The following is a 27,803-nucleotide window of genomic DNA, read 5'->3' on the forward strand; positions in this document are numbered from 1 at the left end:
TATAGAAGGTCTCCATGCTGCAGACTGCATTGTCTCCAGAGGGCTCTCCAAGTGCTCTAAGAAAAGGAGCTCCTTTAGCAGCGCACCAGAGCAGAGACTAATCCCAACACGCCTCTGATCCCAAGGTATAAACACGCTATCCTCCCTCCCTTCAGCTCGCCTTTTCCCTTTCAGAGGTTGCTATGACTCACACATCTCTGGCAGTCCCACATCTGCCTTCGTCAGGCGTCTCGGGAGAGAGACTGAGTTCAACTTTGCTCCGACTCCTGGGCTCCCCACCTGACCACGTTTGCCTGCACCTACCCAGCTGGGTCACCATAAGCTGCTGAGCCTCAGGAGTGGTTCCTTGCAATCTCCAGAGCTGCATGAACTGCTGGGATTTCCCAAGGCTTTTGGTTGCAGAGCATAAAGCAAGCTCCCACCCGTGCACCAGCTCCTCCGCCTGCGGACACCTGGAGATGCCGCTGACCTCCGCCGGGAGAGGCCGGAGATTTTGATTGCCGCTTGCAATGCTATGAAAGAAAACTTCTCACGGCTCTCCTGGCTGGCCACAGCTGCTTGAAGCCTGCCAAAAAGAATTTAGGTTTCGAAGGCACTCCCTGTGACAACACCAACCATCTGGGAAGGTCACCTGCTGAGGCACAGGTGACTCCAACAGCTTCTTCCCTGTGCTTAAAGAAAGCCACAGATGGTTGCAAGCACCCAACTGTGGCTTGGTTTGCCTCCAGTTTCACAGAGTTGCTCTTCTACAACACGTCTGCTGCCAAGTCTGCACCAGACTTCTTCATGTGAAGAAATCTCTATAAAGAAAGGAAGTTTTAGTGTTGGGACCCTACATAAATAGGGCTGTTCTCTGGTTTGCAGTCATTGCAGTGTTTAATCTCTCTGTTCAACATACTCACAGCATTACCAGAGTTTTCCAGTTTTGTAATTGGCTTCCTCTGGGAAGCAGTGGTTCTTTAAGTTCCTGTAAGACACCACACCAGGACTTTGCTGGTGTTCAGCGAGACAATCCAATGGCTGTTCTTTCTTCTTTCAGAGTCTTTGGTTATCTTCCTTGGCTTTACATCTTTGTACCAGCTAGTCACACCAATTACTACATTACTGCATTTCTAACACAACCACCCCTCTCAGTCCCAGATGCAGTCCCAGATCTGTATTTCACTCAACTTCCTGGAGGCTCATCTCCAGCACATACTTCTTTCTTTCTTGTATTTCAGCTTTTGGGACAGCTGAGGCATATCTCATGAGTTACACCTAAGCAGAAGTCACAAGCAAGGGCCCTGTGAAGACTAGCAGAAGACACTTATGTTCCACTTGCTTAATAAACCTTGTTTCTGATGCCCTTCAGGGCATTTGACATCTGCATATGTGTAACTGGAGCCCAGTTTTCAGGCTGTGTGATTAAAAAATCACTTCAACTAACTCTTCACATCATCATTTCCTTTAGTTAACCAGGAAAGCCATAGTCCAGGATGAAGACAGGGACAGCAAACAGATGGAAAAGGCTGGAAACAAAATAATTATTTATAAAACAATCTCAAGGATTTATTTCTTTGAGAACTTATTCTTGATTTAACTCCACGATGTTTTATGGAAGCAGCAATAGTGTTGCTGCCAGTGGAGAGCTGTAGTTAACTTTCTGAGCCAGACACACACACACAAAGTTATGGGCAGCAAAGATTTCGGAACAACTTTCCAGAAAGCAGTGTTTCATTTGCTGCCTGATTTCTTTCACTCTAACATAAAAAGCACAGTTAAACACCACCAACAATGCACAGTCCAGTGAATAATTTCTTAAGATAAAGATAATAAAGATCTCACCTCCAGTTTCCTTCCAAGTATCAGCTATGTTTTAGCCTGGCCATTCTCGTCCTCCCATTATTCTTGTTACCTGTTTATGAAAACATTTTGATCAGCATTACTCTGCAGCAGAAGCCTGTACTTGAGGAGAGTATTTTGGATGTTTTTGTTCAGAGGACCAAGGTAGCATGCTGATCCTCTCAGCCACACAAAGGAGCTGATCGACTGCCTGTGAGCTTTTTTCTGGATGAGTCAACCAGTGAGTGCCTGTGACCATGCCAGAGCTTGGCACCAGAGTCACAGAGAGCTGTGACTGTACTCACTCCTCTGCCACTGGCCTTGGTAGCTGCAGTGTGGGTTTCCTCCCCATCAGTGTGTCATTCTCTTTCCTTACCATAATGTCTTGTGGGCTTAAATATCTTGCATTTGTTGGCGGTGTCAGGATGTGCGTGAGGCTGGGTTGGAGGGGTTCATAGCTCATTATCCATCTACCTAGTCCCCATCCCCCAAACCAGAACTACTCCCATTTTAATTAGGCTATTATTTTAATGCAAGTGATTAAGATAGAAGGCGAAAGTGTTTATCATCACAGTGATTTTTATTGTAGAACTTCCTTGTTGATTATGTACTTAAAAATACACATATTCCTACTTCTCTACAAAGTTTTTATTTAAGCTCACGAGCATGTCTGTATATTTTGAATCTGTAGCATCACTGAACAAACCTCAGGAAGCGTTAACAGCATCTTTCAGATCTGTGTATGTTGGTTATTAAATCAGCATAGAGGGAGGGAATTAGAGTTATCCCCCAGCATCCCCTTTTGTGTGCCACATAAAAAATGACATTAAATGGATTTCTTATTCCTACTTGACTGCTCTGTGCAATTAAAGGAAGCGTTCATCACCGTTATGGCACTTCTGTTTGTTCTTCCACCTTTTTCAAAATCTTCTTTAACCAGGAAGCAAACCCAGTCGTAAAATAGAAATAACGTCTGCCAGGTCCAGGTGTAATCCTACCAGCTCCTCTATCTGCCTGAGCAGTCTTCAGTTCCAAATTAACTCTGTTAATAGGTGTGATGCAGGGATGTGGTGGTGTGGTGTAGGAAATTCATATCAGAAGTGGGATCCAGCAGCTCAGCAGTGCTGCTGCTGCCTGGTTGCTTCAGCCTTCCCTCTCTTTCCTTCTCTTCCTTCTCTTCCTTCTCATTCTTTGAAATGCCCAGGAAGCTCAGCCCAGGAGCTTCATGTGCCTCAAGAATGCAACAGCAGACAGATACAGATGGCTTTGTGCAAAGTTGCACTCTCGATTTCTACCTCTGTAAAACTGAGATAATACATTACCAAATTCAGAGGGGCAAATTAATCAGTCAGTGTTCATACTGCACCTTGAAAACACAAAATTAACTCTTCTTAGCCCGTAAGTGCTTGAGATTCATCGAGGTGTGCTCCATGGCCTCTTGATTCCAGACAAAGGTCCTCTTGATTAAATTAGATTGCTAATGTATTAACGCATTAGCACACTTGAAGAAAGAAAAGTTTGAAAAAGCAATTTGGCTTCATCACATGAATGGTGTGTATACTTAATGAAAATTTTTCCAGCATTCACAAAACAAAGAAAAATCAATAAAATGTCTGCCAACTGTTCCACTGAAAACATTTTATAATCTATAGCACCGGGAATCCCAAGCCAAGATAAACCAGCGTTGCTGACAGAAAATACTGACAATTATTTTACATTGATTCAACTTGGCCCAGCCCAGACTGACCTTGTTTATTCATCTCAGTCTCTTAATTCATATTAACTTGGCATCAAAATGGGGCATGTGGCATGTGGGCTGAAGACCCATTTCTGTATCTTAGATAAATGTAGTGCATTGAGTACTTCCAATGCCTTGAGCTCTTAGGTAGATTTATATGCATTAGAGAGAACTGGTTAAGTTCCTTTTATCCCCGCTGGGCTTTTCATGTCTGTTGACTGTAAAACTAGAAGCTCAGTAGAGGCAACATCTTCTTCTAAGCCTTCGGATATACATGAAATCCTCCCAGTACTGGTCAATTTTAAAGACACATCCAAAGAGGATGGAGGGTTTTAAGCTCTTTTAAAATACAAAAATAGAAGAGGTTATGGCAATTTGGCAGCCAAAAAAGCAATTTGTGGGTCTCGGCAGAATCTGAGGCCGTGTGTAAGAAAGCTGATCAAGACACTACGCAGGACATAATGGGGTCGAAGAGCACAAGAATCCCCCTGCTTTTGCAACCAGCATAATCTGGTCCCCAATGAAGTTTCTTAGTTTCTTATACTGAACCAATAAAGCTTAGTGTGATGGGAGAGTTGCATTACTGCAGCTTAAAAATGTCTCGAGAAAGCTGGTGAAGAGAGGTGCTTTTAGTTGCTTTACATATGCCCAGCTGCTTGCATAGCTGTCTCCTGACTGGTAGTGGGAAGACAAAGGCACAGGCAAAATCTGAGTTTTTCTTTAATTATTTATGTTGTCATCAGTTATAAAGGGCTTTTTACACCTGGAATGTATTGTTTGTGTTATCAAAGCTGAGTGAGATTTTGCACTGTGGCAGTGAAGAAATTGGGTGCTGCACAAATCGTTCCCATTTTTATTCTCACAGCTACACCGCTGTCATACTTGAAAGCCACCCTTGAGTAAAACACTGCTTAAGTCAAACATGACTACATCCACAGAGGAGGAAAAGCTACCCAAATGATGAGAATCCTCCCAAAAGAGTTCCCAGTTGGCCTGGCATTGGGTGTTTAGTTTATTTTCTCTACTTGACTCATCCTTGATGAAGGCAATGCTCCCTTGGACTTCACCGAGCACTTGGCAGGTTGTGGATGGCAGGACAAGTGGCGAGTCAGCAAGCCGAGATGGCACAATATGGCCTCCAGGTTTCCAGTTCCACTGCACTGGGAATGGATTGCCTTTCCACATGCCTGTGTAAGCAGAGATTAATGATGAGTGAAGAAACCAAGACTAGCAAAAACAAAAAAAAAAACCCAAACCAAACCAACCAAAAAAAAAACCAAAAAAAAAAGAAGAAAACAAATCCATCTGCATTTTCCATAACACATAGCTGGTGCTTTCCTCCCTGCACCTCCTTCACAACTTGGATTTCAGTGATGAAAGGGCTGTAGGGACAAAAATTACAGAAAATCAGTGCTGTATTTTGGGTCTGATATCCTCCTCTCCTGGCATCTGCCCAACTTCCTCTATGCAGGGCTGCCAACAGTGCCTGGTGCCTGCAATGTGTGTTGAACATCCCCAGCCTGTCCTGCTTAACAAAAGTGTAATTGCTCCAAAAAACACCAGCTTTATACCTCATCTTTGAATGACAGGACAGTGGTGGAGCAACTGCATGGCCAAAGGAGTGATCCTAGTGACGCTCAGTCAACAAACCTAATGGCACCTGATAGAAAAGAGCTGCTGTTTGTAACCAGGAAATTACACAGGCTGCTGTATACTTGAAAAGATAGAAAACAAACAAAACAGCCTTCCTCTGGTCTGCAGTGTTTCCCCAACTCTGCAGTCATTGCTCCCTCCCCTTCTATCATTTCTGTTTTGTTTTCCAAGACCCACCAGCCACAGACAGGCAGAGGGCACTGAGCCTGGAGCGGATGGCCACACCACCTCCCTGATCAGGAAAACCTTCTCTAGCAGCCAGGAAGGTAAGTGAGCAAGTCTCTTTCAAATATGCTCAAGGGGATGAGGCTAGAAATATTGGTAATTCACATCTTGAAAATTCATTTGGGTCCGTGAGGAAAAACAAGGCAGTGGCATTGCAGCATGAGCTTGGTTTGTGTATTCCTGGCAGGGGGAGGCAGGAGGACTCAGCCGCTGGCTCATGGAAGATAGAATAAGTCAACCAATCACCTGAATCTCTTTATCTTGCAGCAGTATCCGTGATTTAACAAAAACAGGCAGGGTTTGTTACTCTCAGCCATCATGGCTCTGTTAGTCTGTGCAGGAGCCAGCAGCAGCAGAGCCTCCCCACTTCCATGGCTCGGGAAGGAGCAGCGCACGCGGCTTCTGGGGGGCTCTGGAGAAGGCAAAGGCGGCTGCCTTTCTTCGACAGCGCCTGGTGTCCCCATCACAGCAGAGCCCAGGGAGTGCAGCAGTTCAGCAGAGGAACAGCCCAGCATGAGAAGGTCATGGTTAAAGAGCTGTCCCGTGAAGGCAGCCAGGCAGGGATAGGTCAGTGTTTGCACAAAGGGTGAGACGAGGATTTTTATCTCCTGCCCTGTCCGGGTGTCCCATCGCTGTACTGACAGGTGGGTGGGAACGGAGCCAGTCTCCAGGCACAGGGGGGTGAAGTGATTCCTACAGCCACAGCTGAACGAGATAGTTTCATAGAATCATAGAATATGCTGAGTTGGAAGGCACCCATCAGGATCATCGAGTCCAGCTCCTGGCCCTGTGCAGGACAAGCCAGTTATGGATACACTTCCACCTTGCAGTGAAGCCGAACTAGCAGCTTGCCACCATCTCGATGGGACAGTCCTGCTGCCCCCTCGCCACCTTCTTCCCCCCACATTCCCGGGACCACGCAGGGAGCCGACAGCACATTAACCCAACCCAAAAAAAGTTGTTAGTTTTCTTTCCCATGGGCTTTTGTCCATCCCATGAAATGACCTGCCCTGTGTGGGGATTAGAAGACACCACAGACAGCACCAAGCGAGGGGCAGAAGGACACTGCCTGCAGCAGGACTTCTTTTTGATGTTGGCAGCTGTTAATTCGGCTCAAGCTGTAACATGAAGCCTCATCCTGAAGCAGCTCCTGCAGCAACCTGGCAGCACACAGACTGTAAAGCCTTCCCAAGACAGGAGGAGAGCACTCAGGCAGGCAGCCCCTGCCAAGCCCCACCACCCCAGCACTACCCCACTGCAGGGACAGAGGTGTCCTGCAGCCACGACTGTCCCAGACTGCCCATCCCAGTCCTGCAACAGCTCTCCACCGTGCTGGGAATACATGGGATCCCTGATCTGCTGCTGGCCTTGCATCTCCACACTGCCTCATCCACAAAAATCATGGTTGCTTTAACTTGTTGTGGTGTTTGAGGGAGTATATGTATCCTACATGTATAGACTTGTATAAGCAAGTATTGTAATTCATCCATTGAATAACATGATATAAAATAGCTTTGTTTTATCAAAAAAGTGAAAGTTACGTAATATTTCTGTTTGTTTGGGTTTTTCAGTGAGTTAAATGGAATGTAAATAACATGGTGGGTGCTTTTGTTGTGTTTTGTTTGTTTGTTTTTTTAAGGAAATATGAGAGCCATTCCTTCAGAGCAGGTAACCAATTTCTGATTTATTATTTTATTTCTGCTTATTATTATTTACTCTATTTTGAAGCTTCCTGAAACTCCCCAAGCCTGTCCCTGCAAGCTGTCTGCCTGCAGGGCTCCTGCTGGAATTGGTAGAAATGCTCCTGTACGGTTCAGCTAGAGTAGGGCTTCACCTGCTGCTTTGTATTGAGCACAGCACATAAAAGTCTCGTCCTCCATCCACGTTTATCTTACATGAGCTAACCAGCGCTTGGATTGGCACTTCCAAGAGGGAGATTGCAGGGAAGAGGAGTGAGATGCTACCCTGTGGTTTCATTATAACTCTGAACTGATTTAACTGCGAGGTGCTGCCAATAGAGGTGGTCCATCCCTTCCCACACTGCCAGCCTCCAGGCCTGTGTCCTCCTCCCTCTCCCACATGGGCTCCCACGCTTCCAGCCTGCAGGAAACTCACTGGGGAGGGAGAGAAGGAGAAGACTTCCATGTGGGCAGGGAAACACTACCCTGTCCCCCAGATCCTACATCTGCCATGGGGACACTCCCTCCCAGCCTGGTTTGGGATCCCAGGAGGTTGGGAGTCAGTGGGGTGCACATAGAGCACAGGAATAGGGCGAGCCTCTCTCCAGAGCTGGTGAGTCAGCAGCACGCAGCACAAACGCTCTTCCTCAGTTCTACTTTTAAGGAAAAATTTTTAAAAAATAAAATGTAACAAATGATAAAATAAATCTTGTGGCAGCATGGATGAAGGCACAAGAGCACCTGTGTTTTAGCCTCCTCCCAATTACAATTCCTGTTTGAACTTTTATTTTTGAGGCCAAAGTATTCAGTTTTTGGCCTCAGTGCAAACAGATCATTAAAAAAAAAAAAAGGAAACACTTCAACCTCCTAGCAGAGCAGGATGGCACTTATTTATTTCTTTCATTACAAAACCAGCCTGTGCCAAGTAAAATTGTGCTCCAAGAGCTGTTCTACCAGTCCTGAAGCACTGAGGAAGAACACACAGTGGCCCCACCTCTGCAGCTTCCTGCGGGCCCCTGTGCATTTGCACTGGGTGGAGGATGGGCAGAGCCTGAGGACCAGGTGCCAGAGTTCACCAAGTCAGGGTCGCACTGGTGGGAAATCCTCGTCTCCCAGGATCTCCCCATTGGCCTTTGAATGATTTTGGTGGCCTCAGGACACAGAGTAAAGCACAGCAGCAGTGATGGTCTGAAGACATTGGTGGGATCCCTGGGTTTGCAGCTGAGTTAGCCAGCAGTTAACTGTTCCTTCCCCGAGCTGTGTGGAAGACCTCCTTGCCTTCACATAAGCAGTTGAATTAATAAACTGAGAAGTTAATTTGAAATCTCTGACTATGACAATGAAATCCACAAGCCCAAAGATTCAGGCTATATAACAAGAGTGATGCACAGAAGAAAGTTTGCCATTACATCGTTAAGGACTTACCCAAGGGAGTGGTTAAAGCATTCTTTGGTTCCAAAAAGTTACTGCAGCTGAGTGGTCACTGTTGCTAAAAGCTGGTGGGTCAAAGTATGACCTGTGTAACCTGGGAGGAGGTGTTTTGATTTCAGCACACATTGCAGAGCTGCTTATGCACAGTAAAATGGGGCACCTCTATCTGAGCTGCTCTGGACCCAGGGAAGGGAGGCAACAGCTGTGAGCTGCAGAGGAAGATGGCTGGCAGGGTAGGGGGAGCCTGTAGTGCACACCAAGAAAAGCCATCCATGTAACACTAACTTTATGCTTCTGTGAAAACGTTTCCATCAACATTTTGTCCTGAATTTGAATGGCATCTGGAAATTTGGAAGTCTTGCAGCAGTTGGGTGCCATCACAGGAACCAGCACCCAGCAAATCATACCAGATCCTTCTAGCTGGACCGACCTGTGGCTTTAGTTCAACCCATCCCAAATCCAACCCAAACCCACCATCAGCAGCTCTTCCCCTGGACACCACGAGCAGCCTGCTGCATGATGGACAGCCCATCCCCAAGGTCCCACTTTCACCCCCCGCTTCCCCGGGTTGGCATCCCCCTGACACCACTTCCCACATGTTGCTTCAGCGGGAGCTCGCACAATACTGGGCTTGGTGCCACCCAAGGGGAGCACACCCAAAACCTGGCCCTTCTTACACAGGCAATTCTGCAGGAAGATCTCTGCAGGTGAGCAGGAGGATTTGCTTTGCCCTCCTTTGCCAGTTTGTTGGGGAAAGGCTGGAGCCAGAGGTGACCTATTCCAAGTGCAAATGGCCACAGAGGCCTCGGCAGGGATGGATCTGACATGGGCCTGTCTTCTGTAGGTGCATCACAGCATGTGAACTCCTCACTCGCTGCTGCTCTCAGCTATGAGGAAGCTTCTCCTCCCTGAAACTACAGAGATCATGCAACAAACTGTTCCCAGTGACCTGCCAGAGCAACTGGCTGTCACACAGCCAAGCAGTACTCAAGCTGTTGAACAAGATTTATTTTCTGGAGGAAAGCATTAGAAGTGGCTCAAAGGCAAGACTGTGACTACCATGGGGGTCACCTGTGTCCCTCCAGCACTAGCACAGGTCACCTGTGTCCTGCCTGCAGCCCCTTGGTGTGAGGGTGATGGTGGGCAAGGGCTGCTGAAGTGTTCTCAGCTGGCAGTAGGACAAATGCAGACTATGCGGCTTTGCCAGACTGGTTTTGGTCTGGCCAGAGGATCCCACCACTGAGCACGAAGGTGGGGATGAAGACAGATGGTGGAGGAATGAGGATAAGCTGCAGTTTTCCTTGCCCTATGCATGGCTTGTGTGGGTATGGCTCCTCAGGCAACAGGGTTGAAGCGAATGAGAAGTGAGCATTCCATCCACAATACTTGGAGTGGCCAGGATTTGGTGTTCATGTTCTGTCCCGTCTTCCAGGAAAGGTTGGAGGGGAGATTAGGGTGGCCTGGAGGACCGTGCTGCCTGAGACCTGGCCCAGCCTTGCTGCTCTGAGCAGGGTGGCCCCAGAGGTCCCTCCTGGTCTGCATTATTCTGGAATTTGATAATCTTGAGCAACTGTGTAGGTTAGTTCAGAGTCTCCATTTAGCAGCCCCCGGACTTGGATCAGTGAAACCAAGGCTCCAAACACCCTGGTTGCCTACCTTGGTACAAACAGGACCCTTTGGAAGACTTTAATCTCAGCTTCTCTCTTGTTCCTGGACTAGAGACTGATCTTCTACAGGGCAACTTAAGATGCTGGACCCAATGGCTCCTTATGGCTGCCAGATGACAGTTTTAATGTATTATCACTCAGCTGAATACCTATCAGCCAGAATGGTTTTGTATTATGCTATTCAAGGGAAACAAGGCATTCCCAGTGAAAAGGAGTCATACCTACGGATCCTAGCAACAGGCATGTCCTTCCACATAGTCATTCCTGCAGCCTGGAATCAGGCAGTCTTCATCTGAATAAGACAGGTGTTTAAAATAATTTCCCGGGGCTCCTTCATTTATTCTCTTCTCTCCCACTCTTGTCCTTTCCCACCTTCACCATGCCCTTGAGAATAATCCCAGGAGAAAAAGCATAGCCTCCTGGGAGCAATACAGCAGCGCGGGGAAGAGATTTCTCTGTATTTCCCACTCCAGGAGAGTAGAAGGATCCTCTGTTCTACCTCAGACCTGTGGAGACAGAGCAAACCACTGCCTGCATCCTGCTATCCCTGCAGGTCCGAGATGACTTAGTGGCTTTTCAATTACAGGGTGTGCCTTCCCATACCGCTCCTCCCTTCGCCTGCCGGAGCGGCACCACATCATTACCATGAAAAGCCCCACGATCTGAACTCTCCAGGGCACAAGTAGATGCTCTCCTGTCAGGATATTCATGTTTTCCTTCTCTGGAGGACTAGCAGCTCATTACCATAGAGAGCAGTGCTGCAGTGCTGGCTGCCCCTGTTCCTGGACAGCCCTCTTCCTGCACCATGAAAATCAACTCTCATCAAATTATTACGGCATCTTTTATTGCCAGGGTGATACATCAGAAAAGATGCAGGTATCAGAGGAGGGTTCCAGTCATTACCACTCTTCAGCCTTTGATTAACATTAAATACCTCTACAAGCTTCATGCCACATCACAGGCTTCCCACACGACACCACCAGGTCTGCTTTAGTGTGACCAGAGAGGTTTGCAAATAGGATTTTTTGAAAAGCATTTTTTAAAAAAGTGAGTAGGTAGGTCTGCAGGGCTGGCTTCTTGTTCACCTCTCCCCAGACAGAGGCACAAGTCACAAACCCAGGTCAGATACCCACCTCATGCACTCCAGACTCTGCACCTTGACAGAAGTAGACAGGGACCTACCCAAAGAGCCTTGAATTTTTAAATGGTCAAACACGGTGTGGGGTCTTTTTCCAGTCTGCATTCGCCTGCCCACCTACTCTCCTGATCCCCAGAGCAACCACCAGCAGAAACCCCTCCACATAAGGCCCTGACACAGCCCAAGGAGCAAAAGAGCCACCCATTCCTTAGCTTCAGCCACTGATTCTCCTCAGGGCTTTACTGAAAAAAAAGCATATTTTTTGAAACCTCCAACAAGTGTTGTTTAGAGAGCAAGGAGAGCCCTCAGAAAGCTTAAAGCCACCCAAAACCCAAGGCACATACACACAGCCCCACCATGAAGGCTGCTTCCAAGTAAGGCAGTTCATAACCTCCTTGAAGAGAGAGGTGCCTTACTAAGCACAAGTCTCAGTGGTGAAGCTGTGCTTCAAGTTTCCACACTGGAATAACCTGGTGGGGTCTGGATACAAGCACTGGTTCAGGTGGGACATCAGGGACACTTTCATATCATCTTCAAAACACCTCTGAGGATTTTCAGGGGGTTGTATTTTGGCAGGGCCACCTCTCACCATCTCCCTGCAAGGGAAGAGCCAAGCCATGGGCTGGAAACTCAATGTCCCTACAGAGCTTGTTTGGAGCAGTTGTACTTTTACTACTCCCTCCATGCCTAGGTAGGGAGGTTGTGGAGGGAATGCTGTTTTGGAGGGAGATCTCTATCTCTGTGGTGAAGTGCACATGCCATGAGATGGAGCTGCTGCTCTGGCAAAGGTTCCTTTTGAAGCTTCAAGAGTTAGGAGATTTTTTTTTCATCTTTCCTCAAGTCAAGGAGCCAGGGAGTCACTCACATGAGTCCTGTCCACCCTCACCAGTGCTCCCACAGCCTGACACAGCCCTGACAGCCACCTCCTGGAGCCAAGCCCACCCCCTCTTCCCACGCCAGACAGCATGTTTTGCCCTCTGAGACAGGACAAACACACGTTTCCCTTTGTTTCCAGCTCCACACCTAGTTTTTTTCTTTGCATCATGAAGGGCTGGCTACTCATCTGTAATTCAAAAGAAAGCAATGACTCACTAGACTACGTCGCTTTCCAAGGCAAAGCATTTCATGCATTTCGCAGGCACGCTAGCCCGGGTTATGAAATAACCTCTGCTGGTGGCACACATTCTCCCCATCGCCGTGTCCTCTGGCCCACAGGGCTGGGGCTTCCACCCTTCACAGGCACCGAGTGCAGGACAGGGATTTGTGCTGAAATCACGCATTTGCATTGTGTCAGGAATGCAAAATGCCATCCCCACTTTAAAACGTGGCTGGCCACACGCTGGCATTAACCCAGCCCTGTGCTGTTCACAGTATGTTTTAATTAAAAGGTAACAAAAACCTAAAGTTTCGCTTTTGCCAGTAAGCTTCCAAGCACCAGGTGAGGGGTCTCAAAGGCAGGTGGAGACTCAGGTGCCAGCTCCTCACATCCCTGGGGACACCATGCACGGTCCCTGGAGCTGCAGCCCCTGGTTTTCCCAGGAACAGCAGGGGCAGGGCATCTGTTTAAAAACAGATGAGAAGTGCCTTACCTTGAATGACAAGCCAGTCTTCACCATTTTGGGGCTACATCCTTCATTCCCAGGCCAAACTGGGACAGTGTCTGCAATTGTCTCTTCTCCCTGGGTTGGGGTGGTATTTTGATACCTGTGTTTCCATCCCCCAGTGCCTCTCCCTGCAGCCTGCCTGATCCTGCTTGTCTTTCCCCTGCAGGAGACTGGAGACAGCGGGTCTCTCCAGATTGTGCACTTTGGGCTGGTGTGACTGAGCTGCCAAAGTAAAGAAGAGGAAACCTCACCGAGGTGGTGAAGTTCACGGGAAGTCCTTTGGCAAATTTGCAACCGGCCCTGGATCTGACCACTGGCAGATGACAAAACACCAAGCTTAGAAAATATCCTGCCCTTAGACCTCCAAATTATTTCTGAATTCACATGGACATGTCCATGCACAAAGTGCCCTGTGTTTGCTTGTGGAGGGCAATTTGGTGACGTTTTCATCAAAGATGTCAAAAAAGCAAGTAATTGCAGATCCCCATTTACTGTACAAACTCAATGGTGAAAAATTTGGTGGGGTTTCTTGGATGAATCCATAAGCTTTTCAGGAGAAAGTCTGTAATTCTCTATGCATTATATGTTTTTACAATCTTCACTTGGAAGCAGATTTGAATTTCCGCTTAAGGCTCTGAAAACCGTCTTTTGAGATACCAGCAGATAAGATCTTCACTCAGGATACCTCTGTGAAAGAGCAGCCTTTCACAGTCGGCAGCATTTTTCAAAGAATGCTCTCAATTTTCATATCTAGATATATCATCTTAGTTGAATAACCATTATTTTGCCTTGAAAAAAGATGCGGAGCCTCTTAAGCATCATTCCACTGGAGTCCAGATTTTAATCTGCCTCCTCTAACCACAGAGAGAAAATGCACTGAGAAGGGAACGTAACCTGTGCCAGCCCTCTCTCTTTTTTTTCTGGCAGTGAAGAGGGGCGAGCATCATTGCGGGTCCTTTCTCCCTCCACCTGATGGAGCACAGAGTGTACAGACATGGATATTCTGTACTCTGTCATAGGTACAAGTGTTGGTCAAGCTTGAATTTTTTGGGGAGCACTGAGTGGTTGAAACCCAAAGCCAGTGAGCTTGTTGAAGTTGGTTTTATGTGGTGAACAAATCTGTATGATGGACTGAAAATGAAAGCACAATGTAAAAAAAAAACAAAACGAAACAAAACGAAACAAAATCCACAAGCCATTAGAAGTATTTTATTAACAAAAAATCTGCTTTTACCCAAATAAAATATTTACAATCCATTTTCCCCTATGAGTCAAAATCCTGCTGCCTGATGGGTGATTTTGGTTGCACCGTTTCGGCATTTCATCCCAATCCGCACCTTTCCATGCGAAGGAGACGCTTTGGTTTGTGGTTTGAAGGGAGCGAAGGGGTTGCAGCCCGTAGGGTTTTGTACACTCAACAGGGAAAAATAAATAAAGAGAGCTTTGAAACAGAGCAGCTGCTGCCTCGCCTCCCCACGCAGAGCCGAGACGGTGACGGCCCAGCTTGTAGAGGAGCGTGCCTTTAATGTCCCACGGATTGAAATTGCATTTCTGGAAAACACACGGCACGGCGCTGGACCGCGGTGACGGGGGGCTTGTTCTGCCTAAGAGGCTGCGACACACTGCCTTGCCATACAGCTATTTTGCTGAATTGCAGCCATATTTCTGTCAGTACAAGTGATGGTCTATATGAGGGATTAATCTGACACCAGACAGTGATTCTTAATCCTTCAGTATATCATAATCTATTTACTTTGCATGCTAAGAGGATTTCAGCTTAAAAAATATACAGGAAGTGATACTAGAAATGTACATAAGGTCCAGAATGCTGTTTCCTAAAATTGCAGTTTTTCATTAAAAAATATCCTCACATGGTTTTCTTGGAAAAGTCCTGTCTGTCCAGGAAAAAAAAAGTGTTGAATAGGGATTTAACTGGAAATAGGCAGATGTTTCCCTTTAGGCTTCAGCCCTGTGACCATTTTCACCCTTCTCCTTCCCCAAAGCATTTTGTGCTCAACAGTGCAACATAAAAGGAGAGCTCTCCAGCACAGCAGCTTCCTCAGCTGGGAGATTCACCTGCAGACTTTTTACTGACAAAATCAAAACAGGTTTGGAACCAACATGGGATTTTATGTGCATTAATTGCTGCTCAAAATGTATGAATTAGCAGCAGCTGGCTAGCACGGAGGTCAGCACAGGGAAAACCACAAACCAGTGGTTCCTTATTCAGCTGTAATCACCTGTTTTCTCTGCACCCTGCCAGGAAGGCTGCCTGCAAAATAACTGTAATAAGTCGTGTTAGTGGGCATGAATGACTCCTGAAACTTATAACAGAATTTTTAGTTACAAATCTTTAATAATTTAAGACATGCTCTTAAATGGTTTTCATTTAAACCATTTGGTTTGAGTTCCCAAAGCACGGATTGCACCCAAAGAGGAGTTGGTCGCTCCAGACAGCAGCAATCCTGTCCAGCCTCTGCCCACCTCTGCATGGCCCGCTGAGGGTGTTCCCATCATCAGCTGTCCCAGCTCTCTGCTACACGCAGGGTTCAACAGCAAAGCAGGGACACAGAGCAAATGCTCAGATGGCAGCAAAGAGGTCATTGATTATTCCAGGTCCAGGAAGCACCAGTGTAAAAGCTAAGGGCAGCCCAAGCCGGGGAATGTTCTCCCCTCTGTCCCTCCTCCCGCTCACCCCAAATCCTGGCCCTTCAGTTCCTGGCAGAAAAGCCCCCGGGTGCCTTTGGAGCAGCGCTGCCGTGCAGAGGCAGCTGCCGGCCCTCGGGCAAGAGGCAGGAGCTGCGCGGGGCTGGAGCCGGGTGACCCAGCCCTCGGCCGCAGCTCCGAGCTGCAGCAGCAAGTGCGATTTTAATTTTAAAATAAATAATAATGATAGCCGTGCGCCCAGCAGCCTTCTTGCTGGAGAGGTAAGGCACGAGCCAAGTAGGCAGCTCTCTCAGAACCGGGTTGCCCTAAAAAGCTTGGCAATCCTGCTGGCGCCTGCCCCTGGAGCCGGGCACCAGGCACCGTGCCACCTTACCTGCCATGACTCATGCTCGGGATGGCAGTGCCTGCTCCAGCCTTGAGGAAACCCACAGTGGAAGAAGTTTGCGAAAGAGGGAGGGTGCTGGGGCCCCCCTAAACCCAGGCATGACCCTTACAAGCCCATGGTCGCCCACCAACAGGCAGAAGTCAAGTCTTGCCCACCCTGCTGGCACTGACTGAAAAAAAATTGAAACAAATGGAGCCAAGCACTGAGGGCACAGCCATGATTTGCTGTGATCTGGACCAGGTGTCCTCTGTGCCTCCAAAGCCACGTGCATTGAGCAGCCAACTTCAACACCGTGCTCCAGGTCTGTGTGAGTGGGAAAGGAAAATGCCCAAATTGCAGTGTGGGAGTTGCTGGATAAACCACTGATCAGTGGCACCTGGTGTTGCTGGTGCCTAAATCGGGGGGGAAACTGGGGGGACACGAGCATCCCTTGGAGTCCTAAACCCCAAAGCAGAGCCCCGGCCCAGCCCCACTGTGGGGAACTGGATGAAGAGATTTAGAACCACATCACCAAAACCAACCACCCCTCTTGGCTGTGTCTCTCAGCATCGCTGATGTACTGAGTTATAGTGGAAGTGTGCATCATTTTTGTTTAAATAAGACAAAAGGTGTGTGTCTGGGGGATTGTGTGTCATACACCTGCTGGATCTTATCTCTCCTTTGCTCACTAAATCTGGGAAGGCAACTCTGGTTCATTTTGTGGCCAGCACAGATTTTTTTTTTCCTGCCCCAGGAGGGCTGTGATAACTTTTCCCTTTTAAAGGAAGGGCTTGGGGATGCATAGACCGGTGCACCTGGACCCAGCACACATGGCCCTCACTCAAACTGCCTGTACAGCCACACTTTGGTGATTGCAGAAGAGAACAATTATTTTATAAATATAGATGCATTTTTAAAAAATACTGATATACCTTCTATCTATATATATGCACAGAAGGAGACAACAAGGAAAAGAACCACTTAAAGAAAAATCCCCTAACATTGACTCAGTCACTCGCCCCCTCCCATAGCTCCCTGTTGCACCGGGGAGTGCGGGAGGCCTCCCCCTGCCTCGGGGCTCTGCCATGGCCACGACCCTGGAAGGATGCGGGTGGCTCCTGGGGCTGATCCCACTGTTTTCCCACCGCAGCCGCATCATCACAGTGCCAGCCCCGTTCGCTCTCCGCCAGGATGCTGGAGCGGGGAAGCGGGGGCAGGTGGTGCGGGAGGGGAGATGTGAAACCCTCCCCAAAGCGTGGAGAATTGAAACCTCTCACCCCGCCGCGGTCCCCACTGCCCGGGGCCGCCTGGGGACACCAGGGGTGGGGATACACGGCACAGCCCAGGAGATACAGTGGGCACTACTGCAGGGAGGAGGATGGGAATTTGGGGATGCTCCCCGAGCAGTGCGTCAATGGCCCAAGCAGGGGAGCAGTGGCCCCGCGGGTCCACGCATCCCCGGTCCTGTGCAAGTAGGAACAGCCCCAGCTCCGACAGGCAGCTTCCAACAACTGAAGGGAAGGTCTGGGGGGAGGAAAAAAAAAGAGGGTGAGATTGTCACGAGAAAAACTCATCTCTGTCTTCTCTGGCTGGACCGCAGCCGGCATCGGCTGAGGGTGGTACGGCCGGGAGCCAGGGCTGGAAGCGCAGGTGCCGAGCCTGCACAGTGGGACAGAGGTCCGGCTGGATGTCCGAGTGTCCCTCACACCCCGCCACCGGCACTCAGGCTCGCCCGTGGGTCCCCAGTTTGGGGGCTGCCCCACCGATCCTGGGGGTAAATTGCTGTTTCGGGCAGCGTTTGCCCGTCCCGTGAGTCCCATCGGCACCACGGGGCACCAAAAATCAGTAACCAATTAAGCGTCAATTAATGTAAGAGCGGGTCCCCAGCCCGTACCTGCAGAAGCGGCGGTGGGTCCCCCCTCCAGAGCACTCGCAAACTCATCACACACATCCCCATCCTGCTGGGACCCGCCAAGAACTATTTCCCAGCTCCTCATTCCCCCCCAGGGCGGTTTTATGAGGAAGAGGAGGCGGGAGGGAGGAAGGAGGACAGAACACCACTACGTTTATTAGCTTAGATTTTATTGGGGTGGGCGGGAAGAAAGGAGGGGGGTTGCCTTACAGTTGAAGGGGTTACGGCATCAAAAGTCACACGTACACTGTCCCTGTCCCCGCGGCGGGGCAAAGCTGCCGGGAAGCGCCAGCCCAGGCGGGGGAAGCAGGAACGCGGGGCTGCAGCCCCGACCCGCCACAACGCACCGACCGACACAAGGGGCTCGAAACAACCAAAACGAAAACCAAACCAAAAAACACACTCCGAAAAGCCGTGCGCCCCCCCCTCCCCAGCCCCAAACCAGAGCTGCTTATCCCTGCAACCCTCCCCCCAAAAAATAAACCAAAACTTTTTTTGCAGCTTTCTTTTTTTTTCTTTCCTTTTATTATTTTTTTTCCAAAAGTTTTGGGTTTTTTGGTCTGCAGGTTGCGGATCAGCTGGGCAGCCTTTCCCTCCCCCTTTGCCTCCCTTCTGGGCACCTCCCATGGCTGCTGCCTTCCCCGTCACCCTCAGCCCCAGGATGGCACAGCCAAGCCTGTGCAGAGCCCTCGAGGATGGACGGAGGACGTGAGACCGGGAAAGATTCATTTCTTAGGGAAGAAAATCGAAATTAAAAAAAGATTTTTTTTTTTTTTTTTAACGTTCTGTTCCATGTTAGACTCTAGATAAATGCCAACCCAACAGCATCAACTAAAAATAATCGTGGTCACTGGAACGGACCGAGTATTTACATCATTCCCGCCGCTCCCCGCGGCAAGAGGCTGTACAGGACTGGCAAGCCGGGGCTTCCGCACCCGCAGGGGCTGAGGGTCCCCGCACAAAGCTGGGGGGCACTGGCAGGGCAGGAGCCAGCCTGCACCTCTGCCCAGGGGGCAGCAGGGGACACGCTAGGCTTTTTAATTTTTTTTTAAACTCCTCTTCTGTTGCGTTTAAAAAAATAATAATTATAATAAACCTGGTGGAGTGGTGCAGGAAGCAAATAAATATCAGTCAGTAGAGATGGGGGTGGCAGGACCTCCCCAGGGCATCGCCACTGCTAACGAAGAGGGAGGAGGAGGAGGAGGAGGAGGAGGAAGAACCAGAGTCCTGCCCAGGAGGCGGTGGGGAGTCCCCGGGTGTGGGGTCAGAGGCAGCTTGTGGGGATGGTGATCGGCCCCTCACAAGACCTGGAAGCGCCAGGACGCCTGGTCCTTGTAGTCAAGGCAATCGGGGGAGTTGAAGTTGAGCTTCCAGGAGGCAGCAGCAGCAGCGGCGGGCTCCTTGTAGTCCAGGCAGTCGGAGGAGTTGAAGGGCAGCCCTGTGCCGCCGTAACCTTGGTGGTGGTGGTGGTGGTGGTGATGGTGGTGGTGGCCCGAGCTCTGGCTCAGCGGGTGGTGGTGGTGGTGGCCCGGCACCGAGGAGGGCCCCATGGGGCTGAGCTGGTGGGGATGGTGGTGGGAGTGCATGGGCGCCAGGTAGGAGCTGCAATCCACGCCCCCGAAATAGGACGAAGAGGGCGGCGCAGGGTAGCCCTGGCCGTACCCCCCGCCCTGGCTGTAGGACACGGGGTAGGAGGCGGAGGCGGCCGAGGCGGCGGGGCCGGCCCGCTGCATGCAGGAGGCGGCGGCCGGCGGCAGCGGCTCGGGCACCGTCACCCCCGCCGGCGCCGCGCCGGGAGAGATGGAAGCCGGGCTCCAGATGGATGACGCCGGGGTGCTGAGAGAAGCCGGGGCGCCCACCGGGGCTGAGGAGGCCGAGCTGGAGGAGGAAGACGAGGCGGAGCTGGAGGCCGCTGCCGGCGGCGTGAACTGCCCGCTGCTCTCCGAACCCGAGCTCTCCCGAGCGGGCGATGATTTCTTCTTGGCCGGACGGCTCTTGGCCCCGCCGCCGCTCTGCTGCTGCTGCCGGCACTTGGCGCGGCGGTTCTTGAACCAGACCTGCAGGGAGAAAACGGGGTGCAGGGGAGGAAGGAGCGTGGTCGGGTGAGCAGGGGCCCAAGCAGCCCCAGAAGGGGCTCTGCAGCCTGCGAGCACCCAACCACCCTCACCCAGTTCTCCCAGCACCCACGCCCAGCCACTAACGCTGCACACCCCTCTCACCCCCAAATATAATCCCATCCCTGCCTGGCAACCCAGCCACCCCATAACCTGCCAAAAGCAAGGATGACTGGGGTTTGTCAAAGGCTGTGGTGTCCCAGCTCGTGCATACCCCTGGCACAGTGACAAAAGGTAGTTTTGGGGGACAGAGCCTGTGTTGGGTGCTGCCTGCATATGCCGCCCCTTTGGGTATCCAGGGAGCAGTGCCCACCAGAGGGAATACGTCTGAGAAACACCCAAGTGCTAGGGCTGCTATGCCCTGGAGCAGGTGGAGGGTGACAGAAAGGTATTAACAAAAATAAAATTAATACAAGAGGATAAAAAATAAAAACAAATGCTCTCTCTTCGGCTGAATGTCCCCCCAGTGGGACAGAGAAGTGGACGGGAGGCCACACACATCCCTGTCCCAAGGAAACAGGGATGAGTGTGGATGGAGCACCCAGTCTGAGCGGCGCCAGCTGAGCTGGGGTGGCCCTGCATCCCCTCGTCCCACAGCGGTGCAGGATTCCCCCACGGAGGTCCAGTACCTGGACTCGGGATTCAGGCAGGTTGATCTTCAGGGCAACTTCCTCCCGCATGAAGATGTCGGGGTAGCGGGTCTTGGCAAAGAGTGCCTCCAGCACGTCCAGCTGCGAGCGGGTGAAGGTGGTGCGCTCCCGCCGCTGCTTCCGCGGGGTGGCTGCGGGATGAGCACCACCACACCGGTCACGCTGGGCCCCCACGCACCTCCCGCACACCCCAGCATGGGGGGAGCCCCGGTGTCCCCTGGGCAGGGGCCTGAGGCGCACCCCTGCTGCAGCCCCCAAAGAGCCGCAGTGTCCCCCACACCCCGGCTGCCGGACCCCATCCCGCTGCGGGCAGGGTGAGGGGCACAGTGCTGGGGAAGGGTCAGGCCTGGCTCTAGCAGGAGCTATGGGGAGATTTCGTTGTGCTGAAATAAATTACTTTTTTTTGTTGTTCACTTTGAAACTTCTTTATCCTTAAAAATCCCTGTGAAAACGAAGAAACCCCGGGAACAGGGGGGAAAACTCATCTAGACCCCAATCTCCCCAGGCAGGGGCGCAGACAAACCGGGGGAAGCCAGCCCACAGCCCACCCTAAACCGTACGGCCCCACCAGCTCCTCCAAACCCGCACGGGATGGAACTTTTGCCCCTCCGCTTGCTGGAGGATGGCGGGACTGGGGGGCCGCGGTGCGCGGCACTCACCCGGATACCCCACAGAGGGATGCAGCAGGTCCATGGTGGGGCCCGTCAGCCCCAGCCCATTCATGCCGTAAGGGGGCTGTTTGAGGTAAGACATCATGCTAGAAGCCGGGCAGTTTCCTCCAAAGTCCCGCAGAAAAAAAAAATCAAAATCAAACCAAATCTATGGGGCGGGGAAGGGGGATATGAAAAGGGAAAAAAACCTGACAAAAAGAGCCCCCGAAAACACCCCAAACAAGAGGCAAAAAAAAATTTAAAGCCAACGACAATTAAAAAACGGAGCACTAAGTCGGTATGAAAGGAGTTTTTTCCGTTCCGTCCCGCCGTCACCGCCGCGAGGTCCTCGAGAGATCGCAGGTGAAGTGAGAGAAAAATAAAAACGAAGCAAAAAAAAAAAAAATTAAAATAGCGACGAGGATCGAGAAACAGGCGGATTTCTTCCCCGCGCAGAGGCGAGGCCGGAGCGCCTGGGGAGAGAGCGGAGAGAAGCGGGTGAGGCTTCGGCCGCCCGAGTCCTGCCGGGGGCTCCCGCGGGGTTGCGCCCACCCGGCGCGGGGGCTCCGCGCGGGCGGCTTCCGCTTGTTAATTTTATTATTATTTTATTTTAAACGAAGGCGAGTCGCGCGCATTTCCGAGAGGCAACAGTGCCCGGCGATCGGGAGAGATAAAGCAATTATTTAAAAAGATAATTGGATTAGGAATCAAAAGGAGGTATCAGAGGAGGGAAGTATAATTAATTTAAAAGCGAGCAGACGGGGACGTTTTAATTAGAAATGGATAAGAGTTAAAAAGGGGAAAAGGAAAAGAGCGCTCCGGCAGCCGAGCGGGCGACAGGGCCGGCAGCCGGGACGGGACGGCGGCGGGGCCCGCCCGGGGGGCTCGGCAGGGCCGGCGGGGGGGGGGGGGACACGCACACGAGAGACCCGGCAGCGCCCGGGCTCGGTGGCAAAACGCCGCAGACAAACGCGGAGGGGAGGAAGCAGCGGAAAGACCCCGGGCGGTCCCGTCGAGCCCCGGGGGCAGCCCCCGCTGCCGAGGCTGAGACAGCTCCCCCCAGCCGGGTGAACGGGGGCACCCGGCCCGCGGGGAGGTGGATGCCGGGCGGGGGTTCGCGGTGCCCCCCGGTAGGCCGGGGCCGGGCGCAGGTCGGGTGGCGGCGCCGGGACCCGGCGTTGCATAACTTTGTCGGGGACGCGGCGGAGCGGGCCCGTCCCGGGAGGAGAGAGTGGGGAAGACGGGGGAAATAAAAGTGAAAAAGAGAAGCGAGAAAATAGGAAAATCCCGAGGCAGCCCCGGCCCGGCCGTGCTCACCACCCCTGCCCACAGCGCCGCGGGCCCGCTACGCTCCGTCCCGGCGCCGCCGCCCGCCCCGTCGGTGAGCGCGGTGCTCACCGCCCCCGCCCGCCTCACCTGCGCGGCCACCTGCGGAGCGACTGAGCGCCCGCCCGACGGCCGCGGCGGGGGCTGCGCGGGGCAGCGCGGGGCGGAGCGGGCGGGGGGCGCGGAGGGGGCGCGGCGGGGGGAGGAGGGAGGGGGGCAGGCAGGTGAGAGGCGGGCTGGGGAGGGGGGCCGGGGGGGCGCTGCCCGAAGCCGAGCCGCGCACCCCCGACTTGTCGGGGTGCCCCGCGTTACCTTGCCGGCGGCCCGCGCTGTCGGGGCGATGGAGCCGCGGCCCTGATGAGGATTGATCACCTACCCCCGGCCCTACCCTTGTATGTGCGCGCAAAGCAACTGCGTAACCAGCCCGGCGCCAATCCCCGGCCGCTCCCCGCCTGACTGACAGCCGCCCGGGCAATGGCAGCGCGGGGCGACGGCTCGTCCGCACCGCCCCGCGCCGCTCCGCGCTCCCCCGCGCACCGACCCCGGCGCCGCGGAGAGCCGGCCGGCGGAGCGAGGGGTGCAGGGGGCGGGCGGGCAGGGCCCCGCGTAACCTCCGCGGAGAGGGCGGGTGGTGGGAATTGTTGGAGAAGTGCGGAACAGAGGGGGGCCGCTCCGCGCCCGCGCAGCTCTGCCCCCTCCCTCGGGGAAGCCCCCTACGCCGCTCCGTGCCGCCCTCCGCGTCCCTGCCGCCCGAGGAGATCGCAGAAAAAGTTTCGGCCGCCGCCTTCGCCGGCACGGAGGGCGCTCCTGGGGAGGGGAGGCGGTGTCGCGGCCCCCCCATCCCGATGCCCGCAGGCTCTCCCAAACTTTGTGCTTTAAAATCCCAATAAAACTACTGTGACCGCACCTTTCCCCGCGTGTCCCGAATTTGGGGGCTCCGCGGGGGGCGAGCGGGCGGGGGCCGCACGGGAGCGGCGGGGAGAGGGGCGAGAAGACACGGGGCCCTCCGCACCGCTCCGCGGGGCCCCACTCCTTGCTCGAGGCGGCGGGGTCGGGGCGCAGCGGCCGCGCAGGCGGCGGAGCGGCCCCGGACCTCTAAAGAGGCTCCGGTGCGCAGCTTTTGTTGGTCTCCCCAAATCAACTCCCTCTAATTGCAGTGGAGCTGAAAGCGAGCTAATGTTCAAAGGCGCTGCCCGCCGGCCCCGATCGGAGCGCGGTCTCCCGGGGGGAAGACTTTCCCCCCCATTTTATTTTGTTATTGTTGGAGTTTTTTTCCCCCCCTTCTTTTCAAATATTTTTTCCTGTGCGAGGAGGGAACCGTCTAAGCCGGGCAGGAGGGAGCCGATGAGCCGATGAGCAGAGCGAAGGAGGTTAGCAAGCCCCTCTGCTCTCCCGCAAAAGTCAGCGACACGGGCACTTCTCCCCGTAACAAAGGCGCCGCGGCCCATTCACAAAAAAGCAAAGGGAGAAGGAGGGAGGAGGAAGAGTTTGTGGGGGCAGTTCTCCCCCCTTCCAGCCCCTCTTCCCCGTTTTGCCCCGGCCCTGCCGGGGCAGTTCCTGGCTCGGGCTGGGCTGCCCCCCGCCGCCTTCCCATCACTTCGCCCCGCCGGGGCAGCCCCGGTCCTGGCGGGCAGCAGGCCCCCCCGAGGCTTTTCCCCCGCGCACACACCAGGGGGTATCTATGCCCCCCCAAGCCTCCCGCAACTCCCGCGGTTGCCCAATCCCCAATTGCAGACGCCTCCCCGCAGGCTCGGCCGGGGGCTGCGGGCAGGGCGAGCGCGGGGCTCGCCACCCCCCCCGAGGTGACGGTCCCGATCGGCGACTCCGATCCCCCGTTCCCTCCGCCGGACGGAGCCGGCGCCCTCCCCGCTGCGCCCAGGTAAGGTCGGCGGCAGGGCGGGACCTGCGGGTGGGCAGGGGGCTGGGCTGCGCGACCCCGGCCCCGGCGAAGGGCAGGGGCAGTTCGGTCCGGCTGCGGGGCGGGGGCCTCCTGCGGCCGGTTTGCCGGGCTGGGGGCGAAAGACAGGGGACACACACACTTATTTTTCCCTCGGTCTATCGACTGAGTTACTTTTTTCGCTTTAAAAGCTAGGCAAACATCGGCCCCCCTAGGAGAGGAGGATGCCCGCCCGCGGCCCCGCTCGCCCCAGGGACAGACCCACGCTTCGGGGCTCAGCAGCTCCCGGTGCCCGGCTGGGCAGGCAGCGCCGCGGGCTTTGCCGCCTCTCCCCTCCCGAGCCTCCGCCGCGCTCCGCAGCCGCGGAGCCCTCGGAGCGCGTTTCCTCCCGTCCCCAGCCGCTGTATTTTTACGGGAGGGCAGAAGAGCACGGCGGAGCCCGCTGCCCCAGCCGCCCCGGTGCGGGGGTGCTGCGCGCATCTTCCCAAACTTCGCATGGGGCCAAACCCACCTACGGGCCCCGGAGCAGCCCCCAGTTTCCCAGGCCGGTACATCCCGCGGCACCGGCGGCCGCTCGCACAAAACCGGGCGCTTCTCTCCTCCACGGGGGACTTTTTTTGGTGAGAGCGGGAGGGCGGAGCGGGCCGCGGGCCGCAGCTGCACCTGGAGCCGCCGGCGCTGTTGGGGCTCCTCGCGGAGCGGCAGCCGCAACCCCGCAGGGTTTGGGCTCCTTCCGCCAGCTCCGCTCCCCGCGGGTGCGTTCCTTGCGCGCCCGCAGCCGGGCTTTGGCCGCGCATCCCCCACGCCGCCGGCGGGCGGCATCGCCCCCCCGGGGAAAAGTTTTACCTCCCCCTCCCCGAGTTGCATTTTATTAAAATCAAACGAAAAACTTTTCCGTCCGGTGGGCTTCGTTGCGTTGGCGAAGCGGCGGCGGCCGGGGCGGCCCGGGGCGCGGAGCCCCGCTGCCCCCCCCCGCCCCCGGCCGGGATCGGTCCCTTCCCGCCCCCCAAGCCCCCTCCCCGGCCGACTGCGGGCGGGAGGGATGAAGGGAGTTTCCCAGGTAACGAGAAAAGCGGCAGTTACGGTAAGAAAGATTCGGGTTTTATTGAAAATTTTATATATGACTCGGTGTTGTAATAAATAAACGAGACGAGCTCCACGAAGGGACGATGCGAGCGCGGGACACGCTTGGGGGCACACGGACGGGGCGGGGTGCGGTGGGGAACGAGGCCGGGCGCAATAAATAACGCGGAGCGGGCGGCGCGGTCCGGTTCGGTCCGCGGGGGGACGCGGGTGGGAAGTGCCGCGCTGTCCCGGGCCGGGCCGGTCTCTGCCCCGGGCTGCCCCGCTCCGCTCGCAGCCGCTCCCAGGGTTTTGTGCCAGCTCTGGGGGAGAAGCCCCCCGAGTAAACCAGAGCAGCTCGGCTCTCCTCCCGGGGAAATGTAAAACTGATGTAATAAACCACTGGTAAATACAGCACATTTTTAATAATAACTGGGGTGGATCTGACCTAACTATAAAATGTAGGTAGCTTATTAAGTATTACATATGGCAGGACTAGATGAAACCATTCCCAATGATTTTTTTTTTTCCTATATCCCCCTCTCTAATCCTATTACGACAAAAACATTTTTATTTCAAAACTCAGCCCTCCTCCAGCTACAGAAACCAGGACAGACTATTTCTTCTCCTCCTTCCGCCCATCTCCGGCATCGCCCGCACGCCAGGGGTCTCGGCGATTCCATTTCCAACGCTTTCGGCAGGAGAGCTGAGCCCACACGGAAATCATGGGACAACGCGAGTTCGCTTCAATGGAAAACAAAAAACAACGGAGTGGGGCCCGGCGCAGCCTAGATCTGGCCTAAGAAAATGGAAAAAAGTTTAATCTTTTTTTTTCAAAACATCTTTTTTTTTGTTTTTTTTTCCCAGTCTCATGTCGGCATTTTAAAAACATAGGAAAGCCGCGCTGCGATTGCGTTGCCGCCGCGGGAAGGCCGCTCACTGGAGAACGCATTTCTCTTCCTTCTTGGCCATCTTGCCTTTGTTTTGCTCGAGGGTCCTCTCCAAATGCTCGTCCTCTTCTTCGGCCCTGCGGAAAGAGGCGGCGGGAGGCGCGGTGAGGGACTGCGCGGGGTGCGCACCGGCCCCGCTCACCTCCGAGGCCATGCCGAGTTCCCCCACGGCCACGGCGCCCGCGGACTTGGGCCAAACTTTCCGTGGGGACCGTGGTGACTCGGCGGGGACCCCCCCTTTGCCCGACTCACTGCTTCTCCTGGGCGTCCAGGTCCCTGACCAGCGCGTCCCGTTTGTTAACGAGAATAACGAGTTCGTCCAGCAAGAGCTGCTCTCGCCTCTTCTGCGCCTCGGTCTTCTGCCAGTCTGCGGGAGAAGCACAACAAGAGCAGCGGTGAGAGCCGCGGCCGCCAGCGCCCGGCACAGCCAACCCGGCCGGAACCGCGCCCGCTGCGGCCCGGCCCGGCCCGGCCCGGCTCGTACAGCCCAACGCAGCCTGGCACGGCTCAGCCCGGCCCGGCACAGCCCAGTGCAGCCTGGCACGGCTCAGCCCGGCCCGGCACAGCCCAGTGCAGCCTGGCACAGCCCGACCCGGCCCCGGCCTCTCTCCCCACCGAGGCTACCGCGGGGACAAGCGCAGCCCGGCGGCGTTTCGCCCACCTTGGTTTCGGGGAGCTCAGCAATGATTTGGGGGTCGTTTGTGTGGGGGTTTCTTTCCTTTTTTTTTTTTTTTTTTTTTTTTTTTGTTCTTTGTAGTGTAAAATTTGTTTTGTTTTGTTTTCCCCACGCTTGTGCCTGCTGGCGGGCATGGCCACTGCCAGGTTTGCCCTCCCGGAGGAATGCCCGCTTCCCGCAGCCAGGCTCCTCTCTGCGCACTCCTCGCCCGCTCTCAGCGGCTGGAGGAATCTCACACTGCGCACCATATGCTCCGCAGTAACTTTAAAGGCAGGTATCGCTTAATTAGCATTTCCCACTTTGAAGTAAAAATACACTTGCTACAGAATATCGCGGGGCCCCTCCACCCCCGGCGCTGGTAGCCAGCGGCGGGCGGGCCGCCTCGCTATTCCCAAAGGGATTCCTCTGGCCGCGGCCCGCCGGAGCCCGGCCCAGCCCGGCGCAGCCCCCCGGGGCCGCCCGCAGCCTCCGGCTCTCCAGCCAGACCGTGAGGGCTTGTCGCTGTCAGTCAAGCCCCAGCCTTCCCCGCCTCCCTCATTAAGAAGGTAAACAATGAAAAGCAGGAGCAGTAGATTATGA

General features: G+C 53.8%; 3 protein-coding genes across 21 annotated transcripts in view; 1 reads left to right on the forward strand and 2 right to left on the reverse strand.

Moving 5' to 3' along the window:
• Positions 1–14,830, forward strand: part of WDPCP (WD repeat containing planar cell polarity effector) — a 155,815-nt gene extending 140,985 nt beyond the window's left edge. For 2 of the 8 annotated variants that reach the window (XM_069009102.1, XM_069009105.1), the window contains one exon: positions 13,123–14,830. In XM_069009102.1, coding sequence (XP_068865203.1) covers positions 13,123–13,177 — 55 coding nt within the window. In that variant the 3' untranslated portion in view covers positions 13,178–14,830. Of the gene's footprint in view, positions 1–174; positions 2,803–5,383; positions 5,479–7,076; positions 7,106–13,122 lie in introns of those variants that run through there. The other 6 variants (XR_011149651.1, XM_069009099.1, XM_069009100.1 and 3 more) reach the window with 6 other exon arrangements.
• A 3,621-nt stretch (positions 14,831–18,451) lies between these two features.
• OTX1 (orthodenticle homeobox 1) lies at positions 18,452–23,013 on the reverse strand. The gene is made up of 4 exons (XM_069008447.1): positions 22,952–23,013; positions 21,323–21,786; positions 20,643–20,794; positions 18,452–19,956 (listed from the first exon to the last, which is right to left on the reverse strand). The coding sequence occupies exons 2-4, from the start codon at positions 21,417–21,419 to the stop codon at positions 19,198–19,200; spliced, it is 1,008 nt and encodes a 335-aa protein (XP_068864548.1). The 5' UTR covers positions 21,420–21,786; positions 22,952–23,013; the 3' UTR covers positions 18,452–19,197.
• Positions 23,014–25,615: 2,602 nt separating this feature from the next.
• The window catches only part of EHBP1 (EH domain binding protein 1), a 211,321-nt gene continuing 209,133 nt past the window's right edge, over positions 25,616–27,803 (reverse strand). For all 12 annotated transcript variants that reach the window (XM_069009118.1, XM_069009117.1, XM_069009112.1 and 9 more), the window contains 2 exons: positions 26,801–26,915; positions 25,616–26,625 (listed from right to left, as the gene is read on the reverse strand). In XM_069009118.1, the coding sequence (XP_068865219.1) occupies positions 26,535–26,625; positions 26,801–26,915 (206 nt within the window). In that variant the 3' untranslated portion in view covers positions 25,616–26,534. The remainder of the gene's footprint in view (positions 26,626–26,800; positions 26,916–27,803) is intronic.

The sequence above is a fragment of the Aphelocoma coerulescens genome, chromosome 3 (assembly GCF_041296385.1).
Source record: "Aphelocoma coerulescens isolate FSJ_1873_10779 chromosome 3, UR_Acoe_1.0, whole genome shotgun sequence".
NCBI classification, from domain to species: domain Eukaryota; kingdom Metazoa; phylum Chordata; class Aves; order Passeriformes; family Corvidae; genus Aphelocoma; species Aphelocoma coerulescens.